The sequence below is a fragment of the Carcharodon carcharias genome, chromosome 2 (assembly GCF_017639515.1).
Source record: "Carcharodon carcharias isolate sCarCar2 chromosome 2, sCarCar2.pri, whole genome shotgun sequence".
Lineage (NCBI taxonomy): Eukaryota > Metazoa > Chordata > Chondrichthyes > Lamniformes > Lamnidae > Carcharodon > Carcharodon carcharias.
Genome location: NC_054468.1, coordinates 81079324 through 81106952, shown reverse-complemented (window position 1 = coordinate 81106952; position 27629 = coordinate 81079324). Strand labels below are relative to the sequence as shown.

Sequence of the window (27629 nt, the reverse complement as noted above, 5' to 3'; positions counted from 1 at the left end):
CCAACATTTCCTGTTTTATGTGGTTAGAACGTACATGTTATGCCCTAAGCTTGGATCAAGATAGTCTTCCTTAAAATTGGCCATGGTAATACAATAGAAACTGGCCCTTGAAAGGAATTCAGGTGTCTAAAGGGCATAAATTATGCAACTCAGCAATGTCTGTCTGTAATACCAAACTTAAGCTCTGCTCAAAAAGGCAAAAGGTGTACAGATCATTGTTTTATGGAAAGGGCACAAGTGCAACAAGTAGAAATAAGAAATCAAAGAACAATATTAAAGGATCGAAATATGTTACCAGGATTCTAAAATAAAATTAGAGTAAGGTGGGAAAGGTAAACCAGGATCAATAAAAAATAGAAAAGAAAGCAAGGATTAATAAAATTTAGAAAAATGAAAGCAATTGCTAAGTCTTTTTTAAGTTCTGTGACTTTGTGGAAGAACAAAAGTCATATAGATTGCCCAAGGCAGCAACATGAGTTCAAAGACTGAATGAGAAGAAAAACATTGTCATTCATGCAAACATAAAACTTCAAGTGCAACTTTTTAATCTATTGGCTATTAAAGGGCACCAAGATTAAAGTGTAGCTTTACATGCAATGATATATGAGCTAAAATTTGAGAATTAAAATGTCAGTGACATATACCTTCCTATTTACTTACTCACCAAATACAGGTTAACTATGCCCAGTAAAGTTGCACATTTTTATTCATGGACCCAGAACTTCAGATCTCCATATGGTTGCACCTTGGAGGTCTCCTCCACCGCCCCACCCCCCCACCCCCCCTCACTTGGCTTATCCCTGACCCACTACCTGTCACCCTAATCCCTCAAAACCACCTGAAATAGGGTTTCGGACCCAGATTGGAAGCTCTGGGCCATAAAGTTCATCCTATTTGTTGCACCAATTCTAAGTGCATACAGGGCAATGAAAGGAAATATCACACTGCATTGGAAAGACATGCTTCTCTGCAGCATTAAAAGAAATACCTGGAAAATAATTTCTGTCTAATGATTAAGCATAACATTAATTGCTTCATAACTGGTACTTCTAATATCTCAAAGCTAACTTAATCCTCAGTGCTGTGTTGGGAATTGGCTGAAATGAATCCTTTATTCTTAGGCCTAGTCAATCATTATTATTTCTATTCTTCTCTCCAGTCCTGACAATTGTGGTCAGCTCTTCAAGACTGAAGACAGAAGAAATTGTATTTCTGAGGAAAGAAGAGGTCTTAATATGATTCCTTACTATTCTTAACAGGGAGGAATGTATATCTCAAGGATGTTAATTGTCAATATCCAGTGAATATATGAAATAATTACAGACTTGTAACTTTTCAACTCTGGTAGATTGTTGGCCCACTGGAAGAAAATGAAGTCTTCAATCAGAATGACTTCCACCTGCTGGAGAGTATTGCTATTGAGGCAGCAGAGAAGATCAAAATCAAGATCCAAATGTTGGCTGTTGAAGAAGATCTGTGAGTGATTTTAATGACTATTCTGTATTAGTTTCAGTCAAAATCTTTTCAAGGAATTTTTAAAATTAATATTTGTCAGTGTACAAATTTGAACTGAAATGTTAATCTTCAGTGTTGGACTTACTGAGATATTTGGGAGGTTTGTCATCAGTGAGCTACATATTTAATAGAACTCCATGCAGATACTTATAAATTAATTTATATTATATCTATTCCAAATCATATTTGGAATGAGTACAGCAGAGCATCAAATAAAATGAGAGGATGTAAATATGTGTAGTTTCATTAATTTTGGTATGTTCCAGGGCTACGTTGGCAACATATTAAAGGATATATTTTTAAAATGTGTGGCTGATGATTGGATTATCATAAACTATATATTGTCTGCAGTCAATGTCAAGCATTGCAAGTCCCCCTGTTGGCTCCATTCTTGTTCTGTATGAAAGTCCTGATCTCTCCAGCACCTTCAGTGACCTGACTCTACCTATTCCTGTCCTGTTTGCAGTCCCCAGCAAACTCATCTGCTTTGAACTATCCAAAGTTGCAACTGTAGTTGGCCACTACATTAGAGGAAACAAAATTATCAACTAATCAGAAATCACAGGCGAAGGAGGATTTGGAGGTCAGGGGAGAGCGGATGAAGGGTCAGTAATAACTGGATGAGGTATGCAGGATTGTGAAGTTGTCCACTTCTGAGTGCTTGTCAGTTGGCTATTCTGCTCTGTGTGCTCAGCTGGCTGACCTGCTCTGTGTGCTTTCTAGTGAGACAGGAGCAAAAACAACAGTAAAAGTGAGGAGGGTTAAGAATTAGGAGAGGCTAAAGCAGAGGAAAACTTAAAATTGAGGAGTGAACATTTAAGAAGTAGGCAAGAGAGAAATGATGGAAAAGATAGAGAGGAAAGATAAGTGAAGGTGAGATGAGTTGAAGTAAAGGAGAAATTGAAACAAATGATGGAGCAGAAATCGAGACAAACTCTTTATGCATTTAGCAGAACCAGTAACCTTAGGGAGATGCATATGAGAGGCTGTTTTTCTTTTGAGGTTTGGGTCAAGAAACCTTAAAAATTATTCAATTAGAAAGATGCTTAGGGCAGAATTTTCCGGTCAGGACGGGCCTGACATGTCAACATGTAAAATGACGTGAGATGATGTCGGGTGTGCGTCCTGACATCATCGCGCACCATCGCGATATTTCGTTCGGTGGGCGCGTGCCGGAGTCGGCTGTGGCCTGTTAAAATGTAAACTGCCTATTAAGGCCATTAAGAAATTAATTGAGCCACTTGTGAATGCTGCCCGTCCAACCTTAAGGTTGGCGGGCAGGCGGAAAACCCAAGTGGCCTTCGCGTTTTTTAGAAAACATAATCCACGAGTGGGATGAAGTTTCTTGAAGCTTTTATTAAATAAATAAATAAATACACTTTCATGAATATAAAAACATGTCCCCACTCATGTAACACAGTCACATGAAGGGACATGTTTAAATCAATTTTTAAATCAATTCTTTAATTATTTTAATATCCATTCAATATCCCTGAGGCAACCCTGTGCCTCAGGGAGATTGCTGCGCTCTTTTGCATGCATGCTTGAAAGAGCGCTGGCCCCAACTGTCCCTCCTCCCCCCCACCCGCACAGGTAGCGCTGAGCGCTACCGGCCACATATTACACTGGGCGGACCTTAATTGGCCCGCCCTCATAAAATGGTGGCACGGAGCTGACCATGAGCTGTGATTGGCTTTGTGTCCGCCCCCGCCTGCCATAGGAAAATTCCTGGCTCAAGTCTTAAAAATGAACATGTTTCTTGAGCTACAAGTGAAGGTGGCTAAAATATATAAAACCAAAATATTTTGGTTCAGTACTTTAAGATTTTGTTTTTACAAAATGAGGTCTGCTTATCGTTGGTATGTAGTGGGCACATTCTAATTGTGCTGATAACTCTTCGGCAACTATGATCCATTCCCCATCTAAAAGCATTCCCATGTCCTCTTCAGCTATCTGTTCTCCAAGGTGCTCAGTTCCATTGTTGAATGCATTTGCTTCTCTCCATTGTAACTGAAGTATGCCATGCGTTGGCATAGCATCCCTATGGTGTTCTTAGGTGGCAGATGTGCTCAATTCCTTGCTTTTGCTGTAGCTACTCCTTGACCAAAAAACATGGTGAACTTAATTCCAGCTCCATACCCGCCATCCCAGCCAAGACCGCCTCCTTCAGTGGCCTTAGAACCTACTTCCACAGCTCTTCCTTCTACCCGCTGCATCGTCATGCAGTGGCCTTGGGCTCCTCGTTGTTGCAAGCTTCTACCTTGACCTCTGCTCCCACAACCCTGCCCTTCTCCATTGCACCTACACTTATTACTTCATGTTTCACTTCAACCCAAATCCACTTCTGCCATGCCTGAACTGCTGGCACTGGTCCCAAGCTACGACCTCCTGACCATTTGCTACCAGTCTCTCCACAATCCTAGCTTCAATCCCTACTCACTGCTTGCAGAATCATGCCTGCTTGAAGTGTACAGACTCGAGCCTCCACCTATTAGCTTCCCCCAGATCCGCAACGTTCTGCATGCTTCAAGTTTTCAGATTCCCCTGTGAGTGATTTTTCTTTTTCCCTTTCCCCCTCCCACTGCTCACTAATCATGCTTGAAGGCCTCAAATTATTTGCTCCGCGTGCTCCAAAGCCTCATTCCACCAAATGAGGGATGCAAAGCTTAGCCTCCACCCCCTTCTAACCTCACCCAAACCCCTGAAAGTTCACCCAGTTTCTAAACTGCAATCCCATTGATCTTAAATTCTGGCATTTCATTTCCTGTGATTAGGTACATAACCCAGGTGTTTCTCTCCTTTACCCTTAATTGGAACACTAGGCTGTGACTTCCTGCCAACTGCAGCTCCTTATACTTTCCTGCCTCCAGTCTTTCCTGTCCTCAATTTGACCCCTGCCGCCTTCCTCTCATTTGGCTGTGCTGCATCACCTCTCCGACAGGCTTGCTGTGCCCCAACTTCCAAGAGCAGATATTGCTTCCCATTTTCCTGCATTCCCTAGATAAGATAATTAATGATTTATCTCAGTGCGTGACCACTTGTGTGAGCCATAGTGACATTGGAGACATGCTTTAAAAAAAAGACAAAAAACAGTTAAAAAACAGAACGGACAGTTAAACATCAGAAGCAAGGAAGTATGACAACCAGGCAGAAAATGAAAGAATTTGAAGACAGAAGAAGATGCAAAATCAACTAGAGGTTAACAAAGAAACAGAGATAACTGGAGACCATTCAAGTATTTTGTATAGACGAACACTTTTACCATTGTAAAGTAATTTATCTTGAACTCACTGCTTGCAGAATCATGCCTGCTTGAAGTGTACAGACTCGAACCTCCACCTCTTATCTTCTCCCAGATCCGCAACGTTCTGCATGTTCCAAGTTTTCAGTGAGCAATGTCAAACTGGTGTATTTATAAAAAAAAAAATTGTGATTGAGTATAATCACCTCTGAGTTTAGATGATGACAAACTGCATGTATAATTGCACTTGCTGAGCATTGATGTTTAATGTTCTAATCAATATAATTCTACAACAACCATCCATTTAGGAATGTTCTTCATTTTAAAATATTCCAAAGATAATACAGAGCAGTATACCAGACATAGCATTGAGCCATATAAAGGTATCTACGGATGAATACCTACTTCACAAAATGCAATCAACTGTATCTGGAGGGAGAATAGGTAATTCAGATTACACAATGTCAGAGATCATTGAAGTGAAATATCAATTAACCACACAGCTGGAGGAATAGTGAATAATTTGACAGTAGCTACTGCCAGCAGCTGTGATCATTTTCATCTGCTGAAATTCAAAGTAGATTCCACTGCAGAAAGCAAATTGATACAGGGAGGAAATGCCCATCTCATGCTCTTTCCAAGTCAACCAGAAAAAATTGGAGGATGAAAATGAATGGTACAACATTTTAACATCACAAACTGCAGCCCTAATAAGACGCTGTGATGAGATTTAAGGAGCTGAGGCTGGTTTTCTCTCTTTGATGACAGTACGACTGGTTTCTTATTTCATCATACGTTCTAATCATGGCTTGAACTTCTCGTAGCTCGGCTATGTTCTTGGCTTCATCAGGGCCTCTATTCTTTTGAATTTTTCAGACTTTATTTGAAGTTAACTCTTGTTCAAAATAGCCTATGTTGTGCTGATTTTAATGTTGTAAAACTGATCTATCTCCTACATTCCAGTTTTTTATCCATAGTACTTATACACTGGCTTTGATACTTGTTTTTTAAATATTGAAATAAACTTTGTCTTAACTGTGCAGAGTATTATTAATACAAATTATAATTACATATTTTAAGACAAATTGAACTTTTTACTGAAAAGCATTTAAAACACATTTCATAAACCCTATTGATTGTTTATATAGCACCTTCCAAATGATTAATTACAAGTGCTTATCTCCAATTGCAGTGTGCCTTTCATTTTTCTAAATTGAGGTACTTTTTCAATACTGCAAACGTGTAATTAAGAATATGACTGTGAAAGGTGCTGAGAAAATAATATTTTATTCCTGGTATAGATTTTTTGAGGTTGACTATTAAATGACCTTTGGTCTCAATGTGGTATTTAAATTCATCAGCCTTTTCTTTCTTTCTCCCAGTGCTAGTGATCTCGTAATGAAAGTGGATTCTCTGCTGTCATCAAAGTCGAAAGGAGAAGCAAGGATCGACCTCCAATTCTTTGAAGGACAATCGAGGTGAGCGCTAGGCAGTAAACTCAGTTTTCATTGTGATGTACCTAACTTTGCTAACCTCAAACTCAATTTTTTTAAAAAAAAACTATTTCCAGCAATTGACTTATGTTTGTGTAGCAATACCTCTGATGTTTTATAGTGCTATTAAATTACGGCCCAAAGAAGAACAGGTTTACTTTGAAGTGATGGCCATAATCGACCCAGTGACCAGAGATGCTCAACGGCTTTCCTCGTTCCTTTTGGTAAGTGGAGCTGTTTCTGCTGTGTCCTTCTGTGCATACATCACTGTGCCATTCCATTGCAGAAACTATTGCCTTTAGAAATTTCTGCTTCATGATGTGTAGGTTAATGTTTGACTTAAAAATACCCTTTGAGAATGCCCAGTACAAAAGTATTCAGGCTTTGCAAATGTAAGAGACATAACTGCATCTGTTAGGCAGGCTGGAGTAGAAATTGTTGCAACGGGAATGAAGGGGAGCATAGCTTGGGGCAAGTGATTGAAAGAGAGAATTGCATTATATCACACCTTATATGTGACTCAATATAACCAAGTATTACACCTTCAATGAATTGCCTCTATTTAGCAGCATGCAGTTTGAAATAAAACTTAATTTAGCACTGATGAGGTCATTGTGGGGCAGCAATCAATAAGACTAACAATACTGAACCATATAACTGAATTGATAATCTGAGGCCACATTGCTGAAACTGTATAGTTGTCTGGTCAGTAGATGTCTGGCATACTGCGTTCACTTGAGTTCACCAAGACATGAGGATAGCATATAAGTATTTGAGGTGATTGAGAGGAACCTCAAGCCTGATCCCTAATGTCAGATAACTAAGCAGTGAGGATAGGATGTAAAGCTCAGACTCATCTGCTTTGAAAGGAAACAAACGAGACGTAATACGAGTAAATTGCTAAGTGGAACTGGAAAAGTAAATCATGAACACTGTTTTAAATTAAACTACAACTGTATTACAATTTGATCTAAGATCCTAACAGGTGTCAGGAAGCCCTGTTTCATGCCGAGTTTGATTGATAAGTGGTTGGCTTTCTGAGCAGGGTGATGTAGGCAAAAATCAGGGAACTGTTCAAGTGTCAGTTCACTGCTCTGATGAGACCATGGATGCCTCAAAAACAATGAACAAGAGGACTCCCCACATTTGTCCTTGCTTTTCCGAATTCATAAGTTATTTTGGACAAATAGTGGTCAGTATTACTGTCCCAAAATGTTAATTTTATTCAGAGTAGCAATTTAATTTGTCTCTCCTTCAAAAGAGAATCCCATTAATGCAGCTAGTTATCCTGTGGAACCGTTACAGAACAGATGATGGTGATTTCATCCATTGTTCTGTCAGGTTTGGCTCTGCTCCAGATATTTTTTCACTTGCACTCTTAAAGCATACAAGATGTTTTCAATCTTCACAGGTTCTAAACCAGCTGGTCAACGTGAATCTGCGTGTGTTTATGAACTGTCAACCAAAGCTTTCTGAAATGCCTCTAAAAAGGTAAGAACTCTTCCTGCATCAGGTAAAAGAACCAGTGAAAATCTGTACACACATGAAGTTTCTGCACTTTTGCAGCCTTCTAAGCTGTCGCGACAAGTCAAAAAAGGGAGTATTTTTTCCCAGGTCACGTGGGGTTAGTGAGCTTAACAAAGAACAGGCTTGCAAAATATCAGCACAGAAGTGAATAGTGTAGAGAATGGAGCAGAGTGCAGTGGAAACATTAGTCAACAGTGATATTGTTGACATAATGAAGGGACAGTCTTTGATGAAGAGCTGAAGGTGACTGGGCTGTCGTGAGGAACTCTTGCATCAATATTATGGGTTTTGATGAACGGTCTTCATGCTCGCCACAAGCATTTTTCTTTGCACTAAGTATGATTTCAACATGGAGATTTTCTCCTTGACCCTTTAGTGATTTCATTTTTGTGAGGGTGTCTTGAAGTCATGCTCTGTCAAATGCTGCCTCATATCGAGGACAGTTATTCTCCTACCCTCTGCCATTCAACTCTGGATCAGTGCATTCATGAAATCTGGAGCAGTGTTTCCAAACAGATAGCTATACGAAACATATATTAAAAGTACAATATAATATAAATGCAAATAGAATGTACCCTATTGACTAATTACACTTAATAAATTTGGGTTTTGGATTTACTTCAGAAATCTTGATATTGATGAATAAACCAATGAATTTAATTGCTATTTCAGTGACCAACCCATGCTTTAGGTTCTGGGAATTCTTCCACCTGTTGACTGATAGATCGTGGAAAAAAAATTCTCCCCTGTCAGCAAGCTCCTGTTTTTCAGCTGTAAAGATAACACTTCCCTGGAATATGCACATAGGGATTGTCAGATGAATCAAAACAGTTTTCTGTAACTTGGATTAATTGGCTTTAATTGTTCCTTAAATGTATTGAGCAGCAATGATGCCTGAATCCATTTCAAGACAGCATGCAGATCATTAAAATCAGATAATTAAAATATATAACATTTGTCTAATGAGCGACACATTATACATTTCTATTGAACAGGTTTGTTAAGAAATAGTTTCGTATTGAATGAACCAGTTCCTTGCGAAAACACTTTAGAATTATATTCAGAGGGCAAAAGCTGTTTAGATTAGATGTCATTTTTAAAAACTTTAAAGGATAAATGCTGTCACCCTGAGAGTCAGCGAGATGATTTTGCTAAGCTAAAAGTAGAGTGGTGCAACATGGACAGTAACTTTTGGATTTTTGAGTTCAACTCCATATTTACCCCTCACTTAAGGTCGCTGCCTGATTTGCACATAACTAATGGCAAATTCCATCAGCTGCAGGTATTGCACAGTAGATACAAACGAAATTTGTCACAAAGTTGAATCTTGTTCATTTCAGTCTAAGTACTCTTGATAATGAGGTAAGTGTTAATTCCTGCCAGTCAACTATCTGGCACTGAAAATAAGCTATGATTTTTATGGAGTCTCTTTCCTTTAGGCTTTAATTGTCATTAGAGATTTTAAAATGTCAAACTTTAGATATAGTTCTTTCACATTTCCTCTGTGTCTTTTCTCTTTCTCAATCCAATCTTTCTTTCCCTCCTTTTATTTCTCTTCTGTACCTGATTTGGTCCTTCTGCAGCATAGAGGAAAAGGCTGACGGTTATGCACACACAAATGGTTCGTGCATTGGCTGGCCTGCCAGAGAGCACCTTCACGGAGCATAGAGGAGTCAAGCACCATCCTTGCACATAGCTTTTGCACAGAGCTTCAAGCCCATTTTTTCTAGCATAAAAGTAGTGGCTAAGTTTATGGGCAGAATTTTTCCTTTGATGGGCGGACGGGCCTGACCAACCCAGCGGCGGCTGTGCAGCCGATCGCCGCCGCTGAACCGGGCCCCGCTGCTATTTTAAGTGGGCAGGCTGTGCGGGCGTTAGAGCGCACATCTCCCTGAGACTAAGTGCTGTCTCAGGGAGATCGGTGAAAGGTTTGTAAACTTCAAAAGTAGAAAAAAAAATTATTAACATGTCCCCCTCATCTGACAATGTCACACGAGATGGAACATGTTAATAAAAAGCACAGAAACTTTATTAAACTTTTTAAAAACAGACATGAAACCTCATCCCACTGGTGGATCAGGTTTCATGTTTTTTCAGAAACTCGCTGGGGCTCCTGGCCTGCCCACCAACCTTAAGGTTGGACGGGCAGGACCTTTAATTGGTTTAACTACCCTGTCAATGGTCTCAATTGGCCATTGACAGGTTGGCGGGCGGACAGCTGATTTCGCTGTCCGCCTGCCTTCCTGAATATTTAAATGGGGCGGGATGACGTCAGGAGTTCCCCCCGACGTCATCCTGCGTCGGCGAGCGGGTCCCACCCCTACCTTGCCAATGGAAAAATTCTGCCCTCTGAGAAGATTTCGGCTTTGCAGTCATACTCCCCCCAAAACCCAAAGGCTTTGGTTTCCCGGAAGCTGCTCGGCGGGCCATGGGAAAAATGCTGCCGGATCGTTAGTCAGCATCATTTATGGTCGGAATTACGACAGCATCTGATCGCCTTCGAACGTTCATGGGAAATAATTACTATTTCCAATCCCTTTCATAAATAGGGTTCAACGGGTTACCCACACCTGGCGGCTTAGGGTAGGCACGATGATCCATTCAGTGCAGCATGCGTGCAACCCCGGACACCTAAGGGCTTCACAGACCTGTTATTGCTCAGTCTTGTGTGGCTGTACCTCTAAGAAGTTGGACGTGGACTGCTTGGCGGTCGCATAACTATTTAGCATGGAGGAGTCTCATCGAGACTCCTCCATGCGGAGGCGGTGGAGTAGTGGTATTACAATTGGACTAGTACTTCAGATACCTAGGGTAATTCTCTGGGGACCTGAGTTCGAATCCCACCACGGCAGATGGTGAAATTTGAATTCAATGAAAAACCTGGAATTAAAAGCCTAATGATGACTATGAAACCATTGTCGATTGTCGTAAAAACCCATCTAGTTCTCTAATGTTCTTTAGGGAAGGAAATCTGCTGTCTTTACCTGGTCTGGCCTACATGTGACTTCAGACCCACAGTAATGTGGTTGACCCTTAAATACCCTGTGAAATGGTCTAGCAAGCCATTCAGTTTTCAAGGGTAATTAGCGATGGGCAATAAATGCTGGCCCAGTCAGTGATGTCCACATCCCACGAACGAATAAAAAAATAGAGATTTGCAAACACCACCATGATGCAGTGTCTGATGGTTGATGTGTCAGCTTCCAATGTAGCACAAGCAAAAGGCACCCAATGAGTGCTGCATAGGAAGCTCAAAGCAAAGTCAGGCAAGTGTAGTTAGCTGTCATGCAAGCTCAATATCATAGCTGTGGAAAACAGCGTTCAAAGGGGCTTGCACAGTCTTGCCGAGATCCAGTAACCTGTGCATCAGCAGATTACTAAGATCACTGAAGTGCTACCCCGGGGTAGTGGCTACGTGGAGCCAAAAGTCTGTTGTATTCTCTCAGGGTAACAGCATTTATCCTCGTACTGTAGTGACTCTGCTGTGCTGGTGATCTAGCTGATGCCTGTCAACCAGCCAGCCCAGACTGCTGCTGCCCATGCTGAGGTGGTGCAGTCCGTAACTGATCCTGCAAGACAGTGAGCAGTTTCCCACCAGCCATGCCACATTTGCTGGGTCAGTACTGCATAACAACATTAGGGCAGACAAAGGCTTTCTGCTCCTCTTCCATGCCCCTGCCTACTTCTCTTCCACCCACCCCTGCGCCTCTTCCACCCACCCCTGCGCCTCTTCCACCCACCCCTGCGCCTCTTCCACCCACCCCTACGCCTCTTCCACCCACCCCTGCGCCTCTTCCACCCACCCCTGCGCCTCTTCCACCCACCCCTGCGCCTCTTCCACCCACCCCTGCGCCTCTTCCACCCACCCCTGCGCCTCTTCCACCCACCCCTGCGCCTCTTCCACCCACCCCTGCGCCTCTTCCACCCACCCCTGCGCCTCTTCCACCCACCCCTGCGCCTCTTCCACCCACCCCTGCGCCTCTTCCACCCACCCCTGCGCCTCTTCCACCCACCCCTGCGCCTCTTCCACCCACCCCTGCGCCTCTTCCACCCACCCCTGCGCCTCTTCCACCCACCCCTGCGCCTCTTCCACCCACCCCTGCGCCTCTTCCACCCACCCCTGCGCCTCTTCCACCCACCCCTGCGCCTCTTCCATCCCCCCTGCACCTCTCCCTACATGGTTCTCTTACCCACATGCTGTCCACGTGTGCATTGGTTGTACATCAGTGTCCTGTGCCAGATGGGGCAGAATTTTTCCATCGGCAAGCTGGGGGTGGGGCCCGCTCGCTGACGCAAAAATGACGCAGGTCCCCGACGTCATCCTGCTCCATTTAAATATTCAGGAAGGCAGGCGGACAGCGTGACCAGCTATCCGCCCGCTGACCTGTCAATGGCCAATTGAGGTCATTGATAGGATCATTAAGCCAATTAAAGGCCCTGCCCATGCAACTTTAAGACTGGTGAGCAGGCCAGGAGCCCCAGTGGGCTTCTGAAAAAACATGAAACCTCATCCACTGGCGGGATGAGCTTTCATGTCTGTTTTAAAAAAGTTTAATAAAGTTTTTGTGATATTTATTGACATGTCCTATCTTATGTGACATTGTCACATGAGGGGGACATGATAATTTTTTTATTATTCTACTTTTGAAGTTTGAAACACTGTCAGTGACCTCCCTAAGACAGCACTTAGTCTCAGGGAGATCTGCGCTCTTTTGTGCGCATGCGTGAAAGAGCGCACTGTGACAGTTGGGGAATCCCTCTCCTTCGCACAGGAAGTGCATAGCTCTGTCGGGCAGTCCTTAATTGGCCTGCTCACTTAAAATGGCGGCTGGGCCCGTTTCGGCAGCGGCGGGGCCTGTTTCAGCGGCGACGATCGGCTGCCCGCCCACCGCCAAGCCGGTGAGACCTGCCTGCCCATCAAGGGCAAAATTCTGCCCATGGTCAGTGGATAGTCCTCGGATAGTTCCGAGTAGTTACCCACACCAGCACCTTCTCAAGGGAAGTTGGGCATAGGCAATAAATGTTGGCCTTGTCACCGATGCTCACACCTGAAGAATGAATAATAATTAAAAAATGGAGCACTCTTTCTCCATAATGAGACAAGGTGAAAAGTTGTGTCACCTTTCTAATGACAGCCTTCACTGGTCGCTTTAAGAACTGCTGACAGCTGATAACTTAAAGAATATGTTTGCAGCATGCATGAATGTGGTCACGCGCAATCCAATTTTGCTGATGATTCGGGTCCCCTCTTTGTAGAACCAAAATGACTTCTCATTAAAGATGTAGGGAGATATTTGGTTCCTTCGCAATTGCTTCTGTGCCCTTACCCAACATTACCACCCCCACCAGACCCCCCAGCCCTGTCTGACCTAGCCAATCTTGAGACAGAATCATTGCTCACGACTTGTTTCTAATGAGAAAAAGAGGCTGGCAGGCCAGCTTGCCATGGTGCTGCAATGTGTGTTGCACCAGGATCATGTTCTGATTCAGGCATGATCCAATTTATAAGCCTAAATATGTTATATAATGTTAAGCATTTTGTAAGGTTAGAATTGAAATTTTGATGTTCTAAAGCTTGCATATTACCATTTATGTTACCACTTTTATCTATTCTGTACATCTGTTTTGAAAACAGGATTGTGTCTGAAGCCTTCAGTGCTCTTCAGTTTGCTACCTACAATGCTGATTAAAAGAAATAGTTACCAGAATGAAAAATCTAATATTTTGTACATATCTTGACCTTCATTTTTGCTTTAGTTTTAAGTTGTAAACAGAGAATGAAATGTTTCTGGATTTATAAATATAGGAGGACCTCAACTGAAATTCTCCCCTCCATTTTGCAGCATCTACCGATATGTTCTAGAACCTGAGATTACTTTCACAGCATCTGGCAGCTTTGCTTCTGGACCAGTGGCCAAATTTTTGGACATGCCTCAGTCTCCCCTCTTCACTCTTATCATCAACACCCCTGAAAGCTGGATGGTGGAGTCTGTCCATACTTCTTATGATCTCGATAATATTTACCTAAAGGAGGTGTGTCTTTTTAGATATTTGGAAGTCCAGGCTAGCGTGACCAATATACAGATGTAGAGTCTTGATAAAGTGAAACGGTTAATTGGTGTTGGAATAGTAGCATTTTGTACAAAAAATGTAGGGGGATGGGTAGTAAAAATTAAAAAATAAAATCCTATTCAGTGATGCAGTAAAGCTACTCTAAACTTTGAAATCATTGGTTAGCACTTAACTAGGGTTTTGTGTCCATTTCTGGCACCACACTTTTAGAAGGGATACCAAAGCCTCGGAGAGAGCGCAGAGGAGATTTACCTTATGTCGAGAGGTTAGAGAAACTGAGACAGTTCTCCTTTGGAACAATGAGGTTAAGGGATGATTTAATAGAGCTGCTAAATATTGAGGCGTTTTGATAAGTGTGAATAAGGAGAAAAGGTTTTCGCTGGGAGGTAACCAGAAGGTACATATTTAAGATAATTGACAAAAGAAGCAGCAAGGAGATTAGAATTTCTGCTACGCAATGAGTTATGATGATTTGGAAAGCATTGCCGGAATGGGTGGTCAGGGACAAGACATTTCTGCCATTTGGTGGATTTCTGATATTGGTATTTTGGAACTTCGCTGTTTTACATATATGTTCTGCCCCTTGGGGCTGGTACAGGGCTTAAAAGAATTTGCAACTTTGCTGTCAGTGAGAGTGGGAACTGACTGCAGAGCTGTAATTAGAGGACCAGCCAGCGTGGGAGAAAGAGCTGCTCCTCCAATCACAAATTCTGTATCTCATGCTGGCTGCTGCAGCTCCTCCAATCTCAGGTTCCCTTCCTCTTGCTATTGATGATCCTCCAGGGATGGAACCTATGATTGGAGCAGGTTATTTTGGATGGTCTCATGGCTGTCTGTAGGAGACTTTCAGCTGCACTATCACCAGACGTTTTTTTTCATATGCTCCAAGTGGCCAAGGAGAAGAAGTGGAAAAGTGGAAAATGAGAAGAAAAGGAGGCAATCTCACCATAGCAAGCCTTGGGGAGCCGTTGCTCAAGATTTAGTTTATGGGTTTTGGGGAACTCTAGGATGTGCTGGTGGAATCAGTGAGAAAATTGTTTAGGGACAGCTTCAGCCACTCAGCCTCGCGTCAGGCCGGACCCGGCTGCTGTCCATGTCTGTGTTCACAGCATGAACCACTCTCAGTGAACTGGAGGGGACTAATTTGTTCTCCCTTTGCTTCTAGTGAAACTGTGTTAAGCCACCGGTGACTTATCTTGTGCAGGGTGAGTGCTGTGTCAGAGTGTAGGACAATCACAGCTTATTACAGGGTCGGTCATGCAGACCCCTGAGGGCAGGGGAGGGATTGGGGTGAGGAAGTGCAATTGGTGACCCATGTCAGGCTGGATACACCACTGGCTTGGCCTACTCAGGACCCCAGCTCTACCCAAGCACTCCGTGTTGGAAGAGGGTTGTGCTTCCCGGCATGCTTAATGGTGACCAGCCTGAACCATGTAACGTGAGAAGTCCAGAAGACAGCTGCATTTGTCGGAAGAACAAGGCTCTCCACTGTTGAGGTAAAAAGAAGGCCTCATGGTCTGGGTCTGGTGTTAGTGCATGAACTGAGGACCTGTTAAATATGAATGGGATTTAAATTGAGTCACCCTTCCCTGACAGTACGGATCCCCGGCAGTGACGCCAGCCAAGGAGAAGCCAAGGAGAATTTTTTTTGACAATCCATAAAGATGTCCCATCATGTGATACTGTCACATGAGGGGACATGTCTGATTAATTTTAATCTTTTTTCCAAACTTTAAAACTGAATTTAATCTCCCTTAGGCAGTTCCATGCCACAGGGAGATTTCTGTGCTCTTTTGTGTGCGTGCTACCGGGTGCGCATCACGCTGCGTGGGCCTTAATTGGGCTGCCCACGTAAAATGGTGGCGCGCAGCCGATCATGGGCGGCGATCGGCCCCGTGCCCACTCTCGCACCCAACTGGCCCACCTGACAGGCAGAAGATTCTGCCCATAAAGCTCTATGATTCACAATTTAAACAGCTGTTACAATAACATGGAGGCCTTTATATTGATTCCCGAAGGAGGACTTAAAGTACGTAAATCTCTCATCCTTATTCTGCATTTTCAGATTGATGGTGGAGTGGCGGCAGAGTATGAGTTGGAGTACCTTTTGTTGGAGGGACATTGTTACGACGTTTCAACAGGGCAACCCCCCAGAGGACTCCAGTTTACGCTGGGCACCAGTGCAAACCATGAAATCGTAGACACAATCGTAATGGCAAATTTGGTAAGTGCGCACAGCTCTTTATAAATACATACATGAATCCTGACCAAAGTTTTTGAAATAAGATGCACAATCCATCTATCCTCAAGTATGAACTGCTGTCACTGTCCAATGTTTTCTTCCTCTTGTATTAATAGCCTTTACATTTTCATCAGTTAAATTTATTTTTCTCCTTTCCAGTTGATTCTATCCTCCCCACCATCTGCACTCCAAAAAAAGTCAACCAAACATGTTCCAACAAACCAATTTCTTTGAGATTCAGGCTCCACAACACTCCCTACAAAGGTTTCAACTGAGTGGGATGTTCATAGTATTATTTTAAATGAGAATAAGAACATAAGAAACAGGAGTAGGAGAAGGCCAATTGGCCCTTCCAGTCTGCTCCGCAGAACCCTTGGCTCTCTTGTTAATCAAAAATCTACCAAACTCAGCCTCCACTGCTCTCTCTGGAAGAGAATTCCAAAGACTAACAACTCGCTGGGAGGAAAAATTTCTCCTCACCCCAGTCTTAAATGGGGAGATTCTTTACTTTTAAACTGTGCCCCTAGTTCTAGATACCCTCAAGAGGGGAAACATCCTCTCAGCATCTACTCTATCAAGCCCCCTCAGAACCTTATATGTTTCAGTAAGATCACCTCTCATTCTTCAAAACTCCAACGTAGATAGGCACAACCTGCTTAATCTTTCCTCATAAGACAACCTCTTCATCCTAGGAATCAGCCTAGTGAACCTTCTCTGAACTGCTTCCAATGCAAGAATATCCCTTCTTAAGTAAGAAAGCCAAAGCTGTACATGGTACTCAAAGTGTAGTCTCACCAATGCCCTGTATAGTTGTAGCAATACTTCCTTACTTTTATATTTCATCTCACTTGCAATAAAGGCCAACACACCATTTGCCTTCCTATAATTACTTGCCATATCTGTATGCAAACTTTTTGTGATTCATGTATGGGGACACCCAGATCCCTCTGTACCACAGCACTCTGCAGTCTCTCTCCATTTAAATAATATTCTGCTTTTCATTCTTCTTGCCAAGGTGGACAACCTTGCATTTTGTTAAATGATACTCTATCTGCCAAATTTTTGTCCACTCATTGAACCTTTTCTAAATCCTTTACAGATTTCTTGTATCCTTCTCACCACTTGCTTTTCTATCTATTTTTGTCAGCAAATTTGGCTGTAATACAGTCAGTCACTTCAGCATAGTCATTAATATAGATCATAAATAGTTCAGGCCCCAGCACTGATCCCTGTGGAACTTCACTAGTTTGCCACGTTGAAAATGACCCATTTATCCTGACTCTCTCTTTCTGGTTATTTAACTAATCCTCTATCTGTGGTAATATATGACACCCAACATCATGGGCTCTTATCTTGTGCAGTAACCTTTTATGTGGTACCTCATCGAATGCTTTTTGGAAATCCAATTGCACTACATCTCATGGTTCCACTTTATCCACCCTGCTTGCTCTTTCCCAAAATCATGTTTTTCTTTGTATATACTTGAAAAAGCTTTTACTGTATGTTTTTATATTTCTTGTTTGTTTACTCTCGCAGTCTAATTTTCCTTTCCGTATTTGTTTAGTCATCCTTTACTGGTTTCTAAAATTTTCCTAATCGTCTGGCCTACCGCTAATCTTCACAGCTTGTAAGCCTCTTCTTTCAATTTGACACCATCCTTAACATCCTTAGCTACCCTCAGATGGTGCATCCTTTATGTATAATTTTTCTCAATGGAATGAATCTTTGTTGAGAGTTATGAATTATCTCCTTAAATGTGTGCTATCTCTTCTCTATCGTCTTCCTTTTTAACCTATTTTTCAAATCCACTTTGGCCAACTCTGTCTTCAGACCCTTATAATTTCCTTTATTTAAGTTTAAAGCACTAGTTTTAGACCCACATTTCTACCCTCAAACTGAATGTGAAATTCCATCATCATGTGATCACTCTTACTTCAAGGATCTTTTGCTATGAGGCCATTAATTAATCCTGTCTCATTACATGTTAGCAAGTCTAATATAGCCTGCTCCCTGCTGGGTTCTGGAATGTATTGTTCTAAGAAACTATCTAAGAAACAAACACTCTATGAGCTCATGCTCCAGGCTACCTTTGTCAGTTTGATTCATCCACTCCATATGAAAATTAAAATCATCTATAATTATTGCAGCACCTATCTTACAAGCAGTTATTTCTTGATTTATAATCAGTCCTACATTGTAGCTACTTTTAGGGGCCTATAAATGACACCCTCCAGTAACCTACTTTCTTTGCTATTTCTTATCTTCATCCAAACCGATTCTATATCTTGATCTTCTGAACTAATTTCATTTATCATTACTGTACTGATTTCATCCTTTACTAACAGAGCTACCTGACCTCCTCTTCCTTCCTTCTGAAATGTCAAATAACCTTGAATATTCAGATCCCAGCCTTGGTCACCTTGTAACCACATCTCTCTAATAGTTATCATTTCATTCTCATTTATTTCTATTTGTGCTATCATTTCATCCACCTTGTTACGAATGCTATGAGCATTCAAATGAAGAGCTGTTAATTCTGTCTTTTTACTATATTTCCCTACCCTTATCTTATATGCTGGTGCACTGTAATGTTTGTACAGGTTATCATTACCTGCATTGCTGCTCAGCATTATTGTCCTCTCTCTTTAACTTCCCAAGTATCCCCTTTTGTCATCCCTCCCCATCCACCCCCCGACTGCCCCATTATTTAGTTTAAAGCTTTCTCTACAGACCTAGTTTTACAGTTCACCAGGACATTGGCCCTTGCTTGGCTCAGGTGAGGACTGTCTCAACAGTACAGTTCCCTCTTTGCCCTGTACTGGTGACAGTGCCCCATGAGTTAAAACCCATTTCTCCCGCACCAATCTTTGAAACACACGTTCAACTCTGATCTTATTTACCCTGTGCAATTTGCTCATTCTCAGGTAATAATCGAGAGATTATTACCTTTATGGTTCTGCTTTTTAATTTTGCTCCTACTTGCTCATATTCTCTCAGCAGAATCCCTTTCCTGGTCGCACCAATGTTGTTGATACCCACATGGACCACAACAACTGGATGCTTACCCTCCCACTCCAAGTTCCTCTCCAGCTCCAAGAAGATGTGCTTAACCCTGGCACCGGCAGGCAGCACAGCCTTCAGGACTCGCTCTAATTCATATAAGCTTCAAGAGCCTCAAATCTGTTGGACTAAGGCAAGGACTGAGGCTCTTTTGTTGTTACTTTATAGATCCCCATACCTCCTTCTTTGCAGTCACACCCTCCTGTCCCTGACTACAGACCAAATCTCAAGTACCTGACCTAATGGTTGTGATTGCCTCCTAGAGCAAAGTGTTGAGGGAACTTTCCCTTCCCTGAGGCATCGTACTGCCCGAAGTTTGGATTCCAGCTCATCAACTCTGACCTGAGGTTTCTCAAGCTGTAGACCCTTAGTGCAGATGTGATTGCTGTGGATCTCAAAGGTATCTGTCAGAACCCACATGCTACAACTACAACACATTACCTGTCCTGCCATCTTTGTTTTATTTAATTACTTAGGTTGTAAGTTTAGAAATGTCACTCAACAATTAATCCTAGTTAATTAAGTACTTTAACCAGTTAAACAATAAGCTTAATACAATATTTACATCTTCGCCCATACCAGATAAACCTAGTGCCCAGCAAAATTAATGTGTCTAGACCTGCATTCCTCTTATACTCTTATTCATACACATTCTGTAATAGTCACCCTGATTGAAATTTTTAGCTTCTGATCTTAAAGTTTAAAGAGAACAGAGGAAAAGTACTCACGACCAACCACTTCTACTTCTCTCTGATGTCACACTAAGATATTTTTCAAATGTGGTCCTTCGGCTATATACCTGCATATCTGCCACTATTCTATGCTCCCCACTGGTCTTGGCCTGTTCTTGCTCTCACTGCTACCACCACCACTCCTTTATGTTGCCTGCTGGTCTCATTCTGTTCTTGCTCTTGGTGCTGCCGTATGCTCTTTTATGTTACTTGTAGGCCTTGCTCTGTTCTTGAATTGAGTTTGGATTATCATATGATCCTAGTAATCAAGGCAGCAAGTAAGCCTGCAACTCCATTTACGCCTGGTTCCTCAAGAAACCTGCATTATCCTCTGCAGTGCTTTATTCCTGAATGTGCCAGTGCTCCAGATTTGCTTCCGCTTTCTCCTGGCACAGCAGCTTCAACTATTCCACCTTCACTCACTTGCCTACAGGTCTACCCATTGTGTAGTTTGAGATCCTGCTTGAACCCCACTTCCTTCCAACACAGGCCCACTCCCTCCCTGTCCCAGTCCTACACGATGCATAAAACAGGCCAGATGTCATGGCCCTTTTGTTCTCTTGTTGAATCCCTACATCACTCAAAACTATTGTTAGTTGCCCCCTGCTCAAAAAATAACCCATTCTAATTCCTCAACTCTTCCCATCTTTCACTTTTCATTTCCAAAATCCTGGAGCCCATTGTTTTGTTGCACTTACACTCTCAACTCTTCTACCTTGTATTTAAAGTCCACAGGCAATTCTAGGGAGCTTAATTGGCAGGAGTTGAATTTGCTTTTTACCTGAAAAATTTGTAGTTAAATTTGGCAGTGTGTCATGTAAACCAAAGTGTCTGCACTGAAACTAAATATAGATGTTGGTTTTCTTAACAGGGCTATTTCCAGTTAAAAGCCAATCCTGGTGCTTGGGTGCTTAGACTAAGGAAGGGAAGATCCGAAGATATTTATAAGATTTACAGGTATATAACCAGAGTAGTATTGACTGCAAGCTACTCTGCAAGACTGCTTAACATCAACTATTCAATTAGACAGGAGCTTCTGATTTCTTTGTGCTTATAATGTTAACTTTAACAGCCTAACTGAAGAACGCATTCAGCATCAACCCTCTCTGGCACTTGCTTCATCTTACAGGCAAAATAGATGCACACGTTTTTGCATGCAGTGAACTAATTTTGATGATGCTGTTTTAAGGACCTGTTTTAAAATGACTATGCTGAACAGTACAGTCAGATCATTTGCAAATCAATGCCATTGTGCTTAGTCTCATATTTTAGAATGTTTTTTATGATAAATACAGACTCAGATTTTAAAGCATTAAAGAGTTATATCCAAATCTACAAATTGATCATTGCATCTCAAAGGAATTATGTATGCAGTATTTTGAGAGGTTTGGAAGATATACAAGTACCTTTCTTATCAGTGCAGTTGATATTGTCTTTGTGTCTTTTATCATTTTGTCAATTTTACCCTTTCCCCATCACATCTCCCTTGACTGACTTCTCTCCTTGCTGAGCTGTGGTTCCATGGGTGACAATGCCCCTTTATTACAATAGTCATTATTCATGTGCAAGTCTCAATCATGCGAGCAGGCTTTTTATTCATGGGAGCAATAGAAAGGAGCAAAACTATGCCATTCCCCAGTAAACTTTGAGAAACGGGTGTCAGGTCACTATTGGGAGAAAGAACTAACAATGTTTTTACTCCCCTGTCCCCACCCATCAGGCTAGTGCTGACACCAGTGTAACTGCCACCAGCCATCAGGGAACAGTTTGCACTGACTAGGAAATAGAACTTGTCTTGTGTGGCTCGACTGCTCACTGAATAAATTTGCTTGCTTAGCTAATTATTGAATGAGTTTGCTCAGCTACCAGTTACCATTCGACCTGTTATTGTTATTTAGTTTACCCATTAGGAAGCTGCACTTAAATGGGGAGGCCAGATGATGATAGGCATGTGAGATGTTTAGAATCCTGTGTTATTGCATTACTGAGGACCACGTATTATATAATGATCTTTTGTACTCTGGTTAAAAATTGTAATGTTCACAATTTTAAAATGTCTTGTTATCTTTCTTCCTTTTAAAATTTACAATTTTCATCTCTATCATTCAGCCACGATGGAACAGACTCCCCAGCTGGCACTGATGAAGTGACTGTGGTTCTTAATAGCTTCAAGAGCAAAATTATTAAAGTGAAAGTATGTATGCTGCAGTATTTAAATGTGAAATTTGTATCTTGTTGTCTTGGTTTACTCTTTTAAGTAACCCTGTTAACAATATTTCTACATGTTTGTGCCATGTGCTGTACAGTAAGGGAACAAGAGTCGAATCAGAATATGCAAGGGTAACAAAATTAAAAAAATATATATATAGAGGCCTATTCAAACCTGGAAAGGGTGGATTAACAATGCACACTAAAACATAGGAAAAGAAACACAAAATCTTGGAAGATGGAAAAGAAATGGCTGATAATTGATCTCTGAACAGACCGATCCCATTGATGAGCAGTGTTGTTGATATGCCACCAGGGGATCCTCTATCCTACATTAAGTCCAATGAAATTGATGAGTGCATTGCTCATTGGAAGAATCCTGTATCAATGATGGTTTAAATATGACATTGATTTAGAGACTGGAGTTGGCATTTCTCCAAGGGTGCGAACTTGCAGTTCCCAGAATTTGAATCTATAATTACATAGACCTGTAGACTCTGACATTAGAGACTTGACTGAAGATCACGTGTCATCTGAGCAAGCTTACTCTGAGGAAGAAAATGAACATCTAGGTATGAATTATGAATTGAGGACAAAGGAAAGCTCACTGCATATCAGTCGAAGTATGTTGGTTTTCTAGGCTCCCTCTCCCCATTTACATATAACACATAAAATTATTTTAACTTGAAGGCCACACTGAGGATGACTGGTTAGACAGCTGACCAAGTTCTGATTAATGCCAAGAGATGCATTAACAAAGTGCATCTTATTCATTAGCTGTTTTATCTTTGGCTCTCCCTTGTTCCAGAAAGGGAAGTTCTAGATGAACTTGGTAAGATGCTACATGATGAATCATGGGCTTAAATGATCATTGTGGTATGAAATGTAACCCAATGCGCTTTGTTCTTGGGTGCCCTTTGAACATTTGTAGAAATATTAGAGTTAGTTTCAAAACTAAAAAATCCATAATTACCAATTAAGCCACAACAATCATCATTTTAGGTATTTCTTAAATCAGAGCTCATGATTACTTGGTATTTATTGCAGTGCTGAGTTCCATAGCCTACCATTACAAAGAAAGAAAGAGCCTTGACTTATGTAGTACTTTTTATGACCATCAGACATCTCGAAGCGCTTTCCTGTTGAAGTCACTGTTGTAATGCAGGACTATTTTGCACTAAGTTACGTCCTTTGCTCTATTAAGGTAATTAGTTCTTCAATACATAGAAACTATGCTTTGTCCAAAATGTATTAAAATGAGGACTAGAGAATATCAAGTGTTTTTTCTCCTGTTCTGCAGGTTCAAAAGAAACCTGACAAAATGAATGAAGAACTCCTCAGTGATGGAAATGCTGAAAACGAAGGCTTCTGGGAATCCATTAAGAGGTAAATTAACCCTTTTGAATCTATAGCGATATTATTAACATGATAAGCGCGGTGTAAAGAATTGAAAATTGTGTACACAAAAGTTGCTAACTGGAAAAGCGCAAAGTGCAGCAATTCTGTCCACACTTCCGCCATCCCTTGTCCCCTCATTTACACATGCACTACTTCCGTTTCTTTACACGTATACATAGGAACACATGCATAAAGCACAGGTGGTAATGAGTAAATACTGTATTTAAAGTTTAGCTTCTAAGTAAGTTTTTGTTAGGAAATAGAAATAGTTTAAGTAAGTTATATTTGTATTTGTGGGGGTTAGGAATGAGTTTTAGCTTTAAAGTTTAAGTTTAATTCGCATTTCTGTATTTGTCTGTTAAGAAAGGTAAAATTGAGTTTTAGTCTCACTTTAAAAGATGCCTGCCTTTCTTATGAGAGTTTTACAACTGTTGCACCACGTTAAGCAAGCAAGAGTAGAGAAACTGGGCTGTTGCCTAGCAACAGGGGTCCTGAGAGGCAGGTCTCTCCCACAGACAAATGTGGAAGAAACTAGAAACAATAGTTTTGATTTGGGAAGCTGTTTGAGTTCAGTTGGTTTTGAAAGTAGCTGCCAGGAGAGACTGGAGCAAAGAGGACAGATAGCTAGGGCAGTGGAACATGAGAAAGTCCCAAGCAGACCTTCTAGCCAAAGGAAGGACAGGAACCTGGGGCATATTTTTTTAGGTTGGCGGGCAGGTGCGATTGGCGGGTCCGGGATCGTCTGAGGAATGGACAGCCGACCACGATCGGCTCCCGACCGCGATTTCATGCTGACTGGCCATTAACAGCCAGCCAGCATAAAGTGTGTGCTGAGAAGCTCAGTGCTGCCGGGGTGGGGGCGTGAAGAGGGCGGGCGTTGACTTCAGCAGGGCGCTGACAGAAAGCTCCCTGAAGGCAGAGAGCTGTCTCAGGAAGCTGAAGACCTGAAAAACATTAAATAAAGTTTTTAAAATCAGGAAAAAAATGTCCAAGCATCACAATCAGCCACCTGATCATATACATGATAAAAATGCTGTCCGTAGATTTTTCTTTTTCTTTCATTTATTTATGGAAAGCTCATCCTGCCCTTGGATGAAGTTTCATGAAAAATGCAAAGTCCGCCAGGCCGATTCGCCTGTCAGCCAACTGTAAGGTTGTATGGACCAGGAAAAATCAGAGACAGTTGCACCTTTAATAACCTTAACTGGTCTATAATTGTTGGTGGGCACGATTCCGACTTTTGCGTGTGCCTACCGACCGAAATATTGCCTGAGTGCGGGATGACATCGGGACACTCGCCCAACGTCATCTCGTGTGATCTTGTGTCCAATCAGGTCAGGTGCGTGCCTGCCTGATCGTTGTAAAATTCTGTCCCTGGTGAAATTAAGAGTCAGGGGTAGAGAGAAAGGCTCCAAGCTTCAGATTTCAAGAGACAAAAGCTGCAGGAAGAAGATTTAAAGCAAGAACAGCTTGCAAGAGGCCAGAAGGTCCAGAGAGATGGCTGAAGGTCCAGAGAGGTGGCTGAAGATCTGTAACTCTTTGCAATGGGCATGCGAAAGAGTTGACAGCTGAGTCAGTGAGAGAGTGTGTGTGGAAGACAAGCTTCAATGCATGTGGTGACCCAGGGGCGAGGAACATGGGAAGGAGAGTTCAAAAGCTTGGAGGTGAACCCTTGTGGAAGGCGTCAGAGAGAAACTCTCGGTTAGGAGAAGATTTCAATGCGAGTTCTTGGAAAGTGGAGATTGGAAACCCTCGCATGAAAAATGAGGTGTGGTGAGACTGGTTGGCTCATGGTATGACAAGCATCAGTGGGGGTGATGTTGAGGAGAGATCCATAGCAGCTGGTTCAGGGGCATCTGTCACTTGGTTTCCGAGTGTGGTGTGCCTGACTACAGGTTGCCAATAATGGACTGTGCGCTTACTGTGAACATTAGAATATAAGAAAGCTTTGTAACTTGTGTTATCCTTACACCTCTGTATATATCTGTAAAGGTATTGCTATGGGTGAAGGTACATTGTAATATAGTTCATCTTCTCTTGTTTAATAAATGTTTTATGCTTTTGTTAAAAGTTCATTAGGTGACTATTCATTAGCCCCTCTCCACGTATCTAAACAAACAGAGGTAAAAGTTAGGATCTATTGAGCTGCATTCCATCCTGGGATCAGGCTTGTCCAGAGGGAGTGCCAACTGGGATCATAACAGTTTGCCATGGCACTTGCTGTTGGGAAATTGAAATTATTTTTAAAAAACTTTGTTGATTTTTATTGCAACCTGCTTTCAATTACCAGTTTAGGCTATGTGCACTGCTGGTGTTGGTCTTGATGTATTGTAGAGATTAAAAAGAAGTGGAAGAATGTATGAGGTAGAGATAAATGTTACTTAAAGAACAATTTCTTAATGCTGTTAACTCATGAAATAGATGACTGGCTATTGTGGCAAACTGAATTCTGTGTAGCTTTGATACATTCCCGGTTCAGCATGATGTAGAGAATGCAGGTTTCGGATGGGAAAGAGATTAATCTGTCTAAGAAAAATTATTTGGATGATGAAGGGATTGTAAGGTTGAATGGCTTTTCCTGTATAAATTTTTATTTTGGTGATTTTTGTTGTTTATTAAGGGGCAATAATCTGGGGAAATGGAATAAATGTCTCTTTCAGGTATTGCTGTCAGCATCAAACTTGCTATAAGTAGAGGTATGCCATTGAATGCAGTGTAAATCTGCCCCTCTGTTTGCTTCCAATCTCAAAGGAGTTATACTATTTGTACCTCTTGTTAACTGGATCCATGCTAGTTGGTACATTAAAACTAAGACACAGCAGCATTCTTTGCTGGAGAGAGTTTATTGACTTAGTTCACAGTCAACACTAACACACCAGTGTCACAGGCATCCCCATTTGTAGGTGTACAAATACCCATCACCTGTTTATCAACATAATTGCCATTAAGGAAAAATTTCCATTGAGGAAAAATGTTTTCACCTAGAGGGTGATTGGAACCTGGAACAAACTTCCTGAGAGGGTGGTAGAGGCAGGTTCGATTGAGGTATTCAAAAGGAAATTGGATTGCCATCTGAAAAGAAGGAATGTGTAAGGTTATGGGGATAAGGCAGGGGAGTGGGACTAGGTGGAATGCTCTTTCAGAGAGCCAGTGCAGACTTGATGGGCCAAATAACAACCTCCTGCACTGTAAAGATTCTGTGATTAAACCTTAACAATGTGATTGCCATTAAATCTTAACAATGTAATTAGTGAGATGTTGACACCTCTAACATTTTTCTACAACTGCTGCTCTGACAATGTTCCCATTCCATGACCCAGTATTGGCATCAAGCATTCCCAGGTCTGTTAAGGCACAGCTGAGTGCTAAGTGAAATTCCTGTTACTCTTTCCCCAAGACCCCAAAGTCCCCTTTAAAAAGCAGTGTGACATTTTCCCCGTTTAACAAACAATGCACTTGGAGTGCTGCATTTGAGACAGTTTTGCACTACAGGTCCTAACATTTCTAAGCAACAGCAAGCAGAACAGATTCTTTTTAATCCCATGGATTTAAGCCCAAAGTCCAGAGGTGAAAAACCAGTATCTCTAATCTACTATGCCATTTTCAGCACCACTCCCCGTCTTGGCTGTTTTTTTAAAGAAATTGAACATAGTTGGTAATTGTTTTTTTTTTTACAGAGGCTTCACTGGAGGACCAAAACCTGAAGAACTGAAATTGGATAAGGAAGATGTCATTAATATTTTTTCAGTTGCATCAGGTCATCTTTATGAGAGGTTCTTGAGGTCAGTTGAATATCTCTCTGATCACCTCTTAGTAGTTTCATTTTTGGCTTCCAGGAATTTTATGTATCCTCAGATTTCAGAACAGGATTTGGATCAATATCACTAGAATGTTTTTCAAGTGTATGAGGAAAATGGCTTTACAAAGTTAATTTGTGTAGAGACAGGATTGCGGAAAGAAAAGCTGGCAGTGTCTAAAGTACAACTTTGAAAGTTTGGATTGGTGTGGCCCTGCGAGTTAAGTTTCAGGAGCCACGTGATCTTTGGGCTTAGCTGTATTAGGTATCTCAATTTACTGAAGAATCAATAGTATGCATACAAAGGAAAGCATTAAGGCTGCCCTGAAGGTTCACTGGCCACGAA

At 41.7% G+C, this 27629-nt stretch overlaps 1 protein-coding gene across 2 annotated transcripts in view; it reads left to right on the top strand.

Annotated features, from left to right (window-relative positions):
- uggt1 (UDP-glucose glycoprotein glucosyltransferase 1) overlaps nucleotides 1-27629 on the top strand; it is a 148131-nt gene that overhangs the window by 78308 nt on the left and 42194 nt on the right. For both annotated transcript variants that reach the window (XM_041213097.1, XM_041213089.1), the window contains 10 exons: nucleotides 1349-1476; nucleotides 6139-6234; nucleotides 6371-6473; nucleotides 7661-7740; nucleotides 13620-13809; nucleotides 15914-16072; nucleotides 20753-20838; nucleotides 21991-22075; nucleotides 23390-23475; nucleotides 27165-27269. In XM_041213097.1, coding sequence (XP_041069031.1) covers nucleotides 1349-1476; nucleotides 6139-6234; nucleotides 6371-6473; nucleotides 7661-7740; nucleotides 13620-13809; nucleotides 15914-16072; nucleotides 20753-20838; nucleotides 21991-22075; nucleotides 23390-23475; nucleotides 27165-27269 — 1118 coding nt within the window. The remainder of the gene's footprint in view (nucleotides 1-1348; nucleotides 1477-6138; nucleotides 6235-6370; nucleotides 6474-7660; nucleotides 7741-13619; nucleotides 13810-15913; nucleotides 16073-20752; nucleotides 20839-21990; nucleotides 22076-23389; nucleotides 23476-27164; nucleotides 27270-27629) is intronic.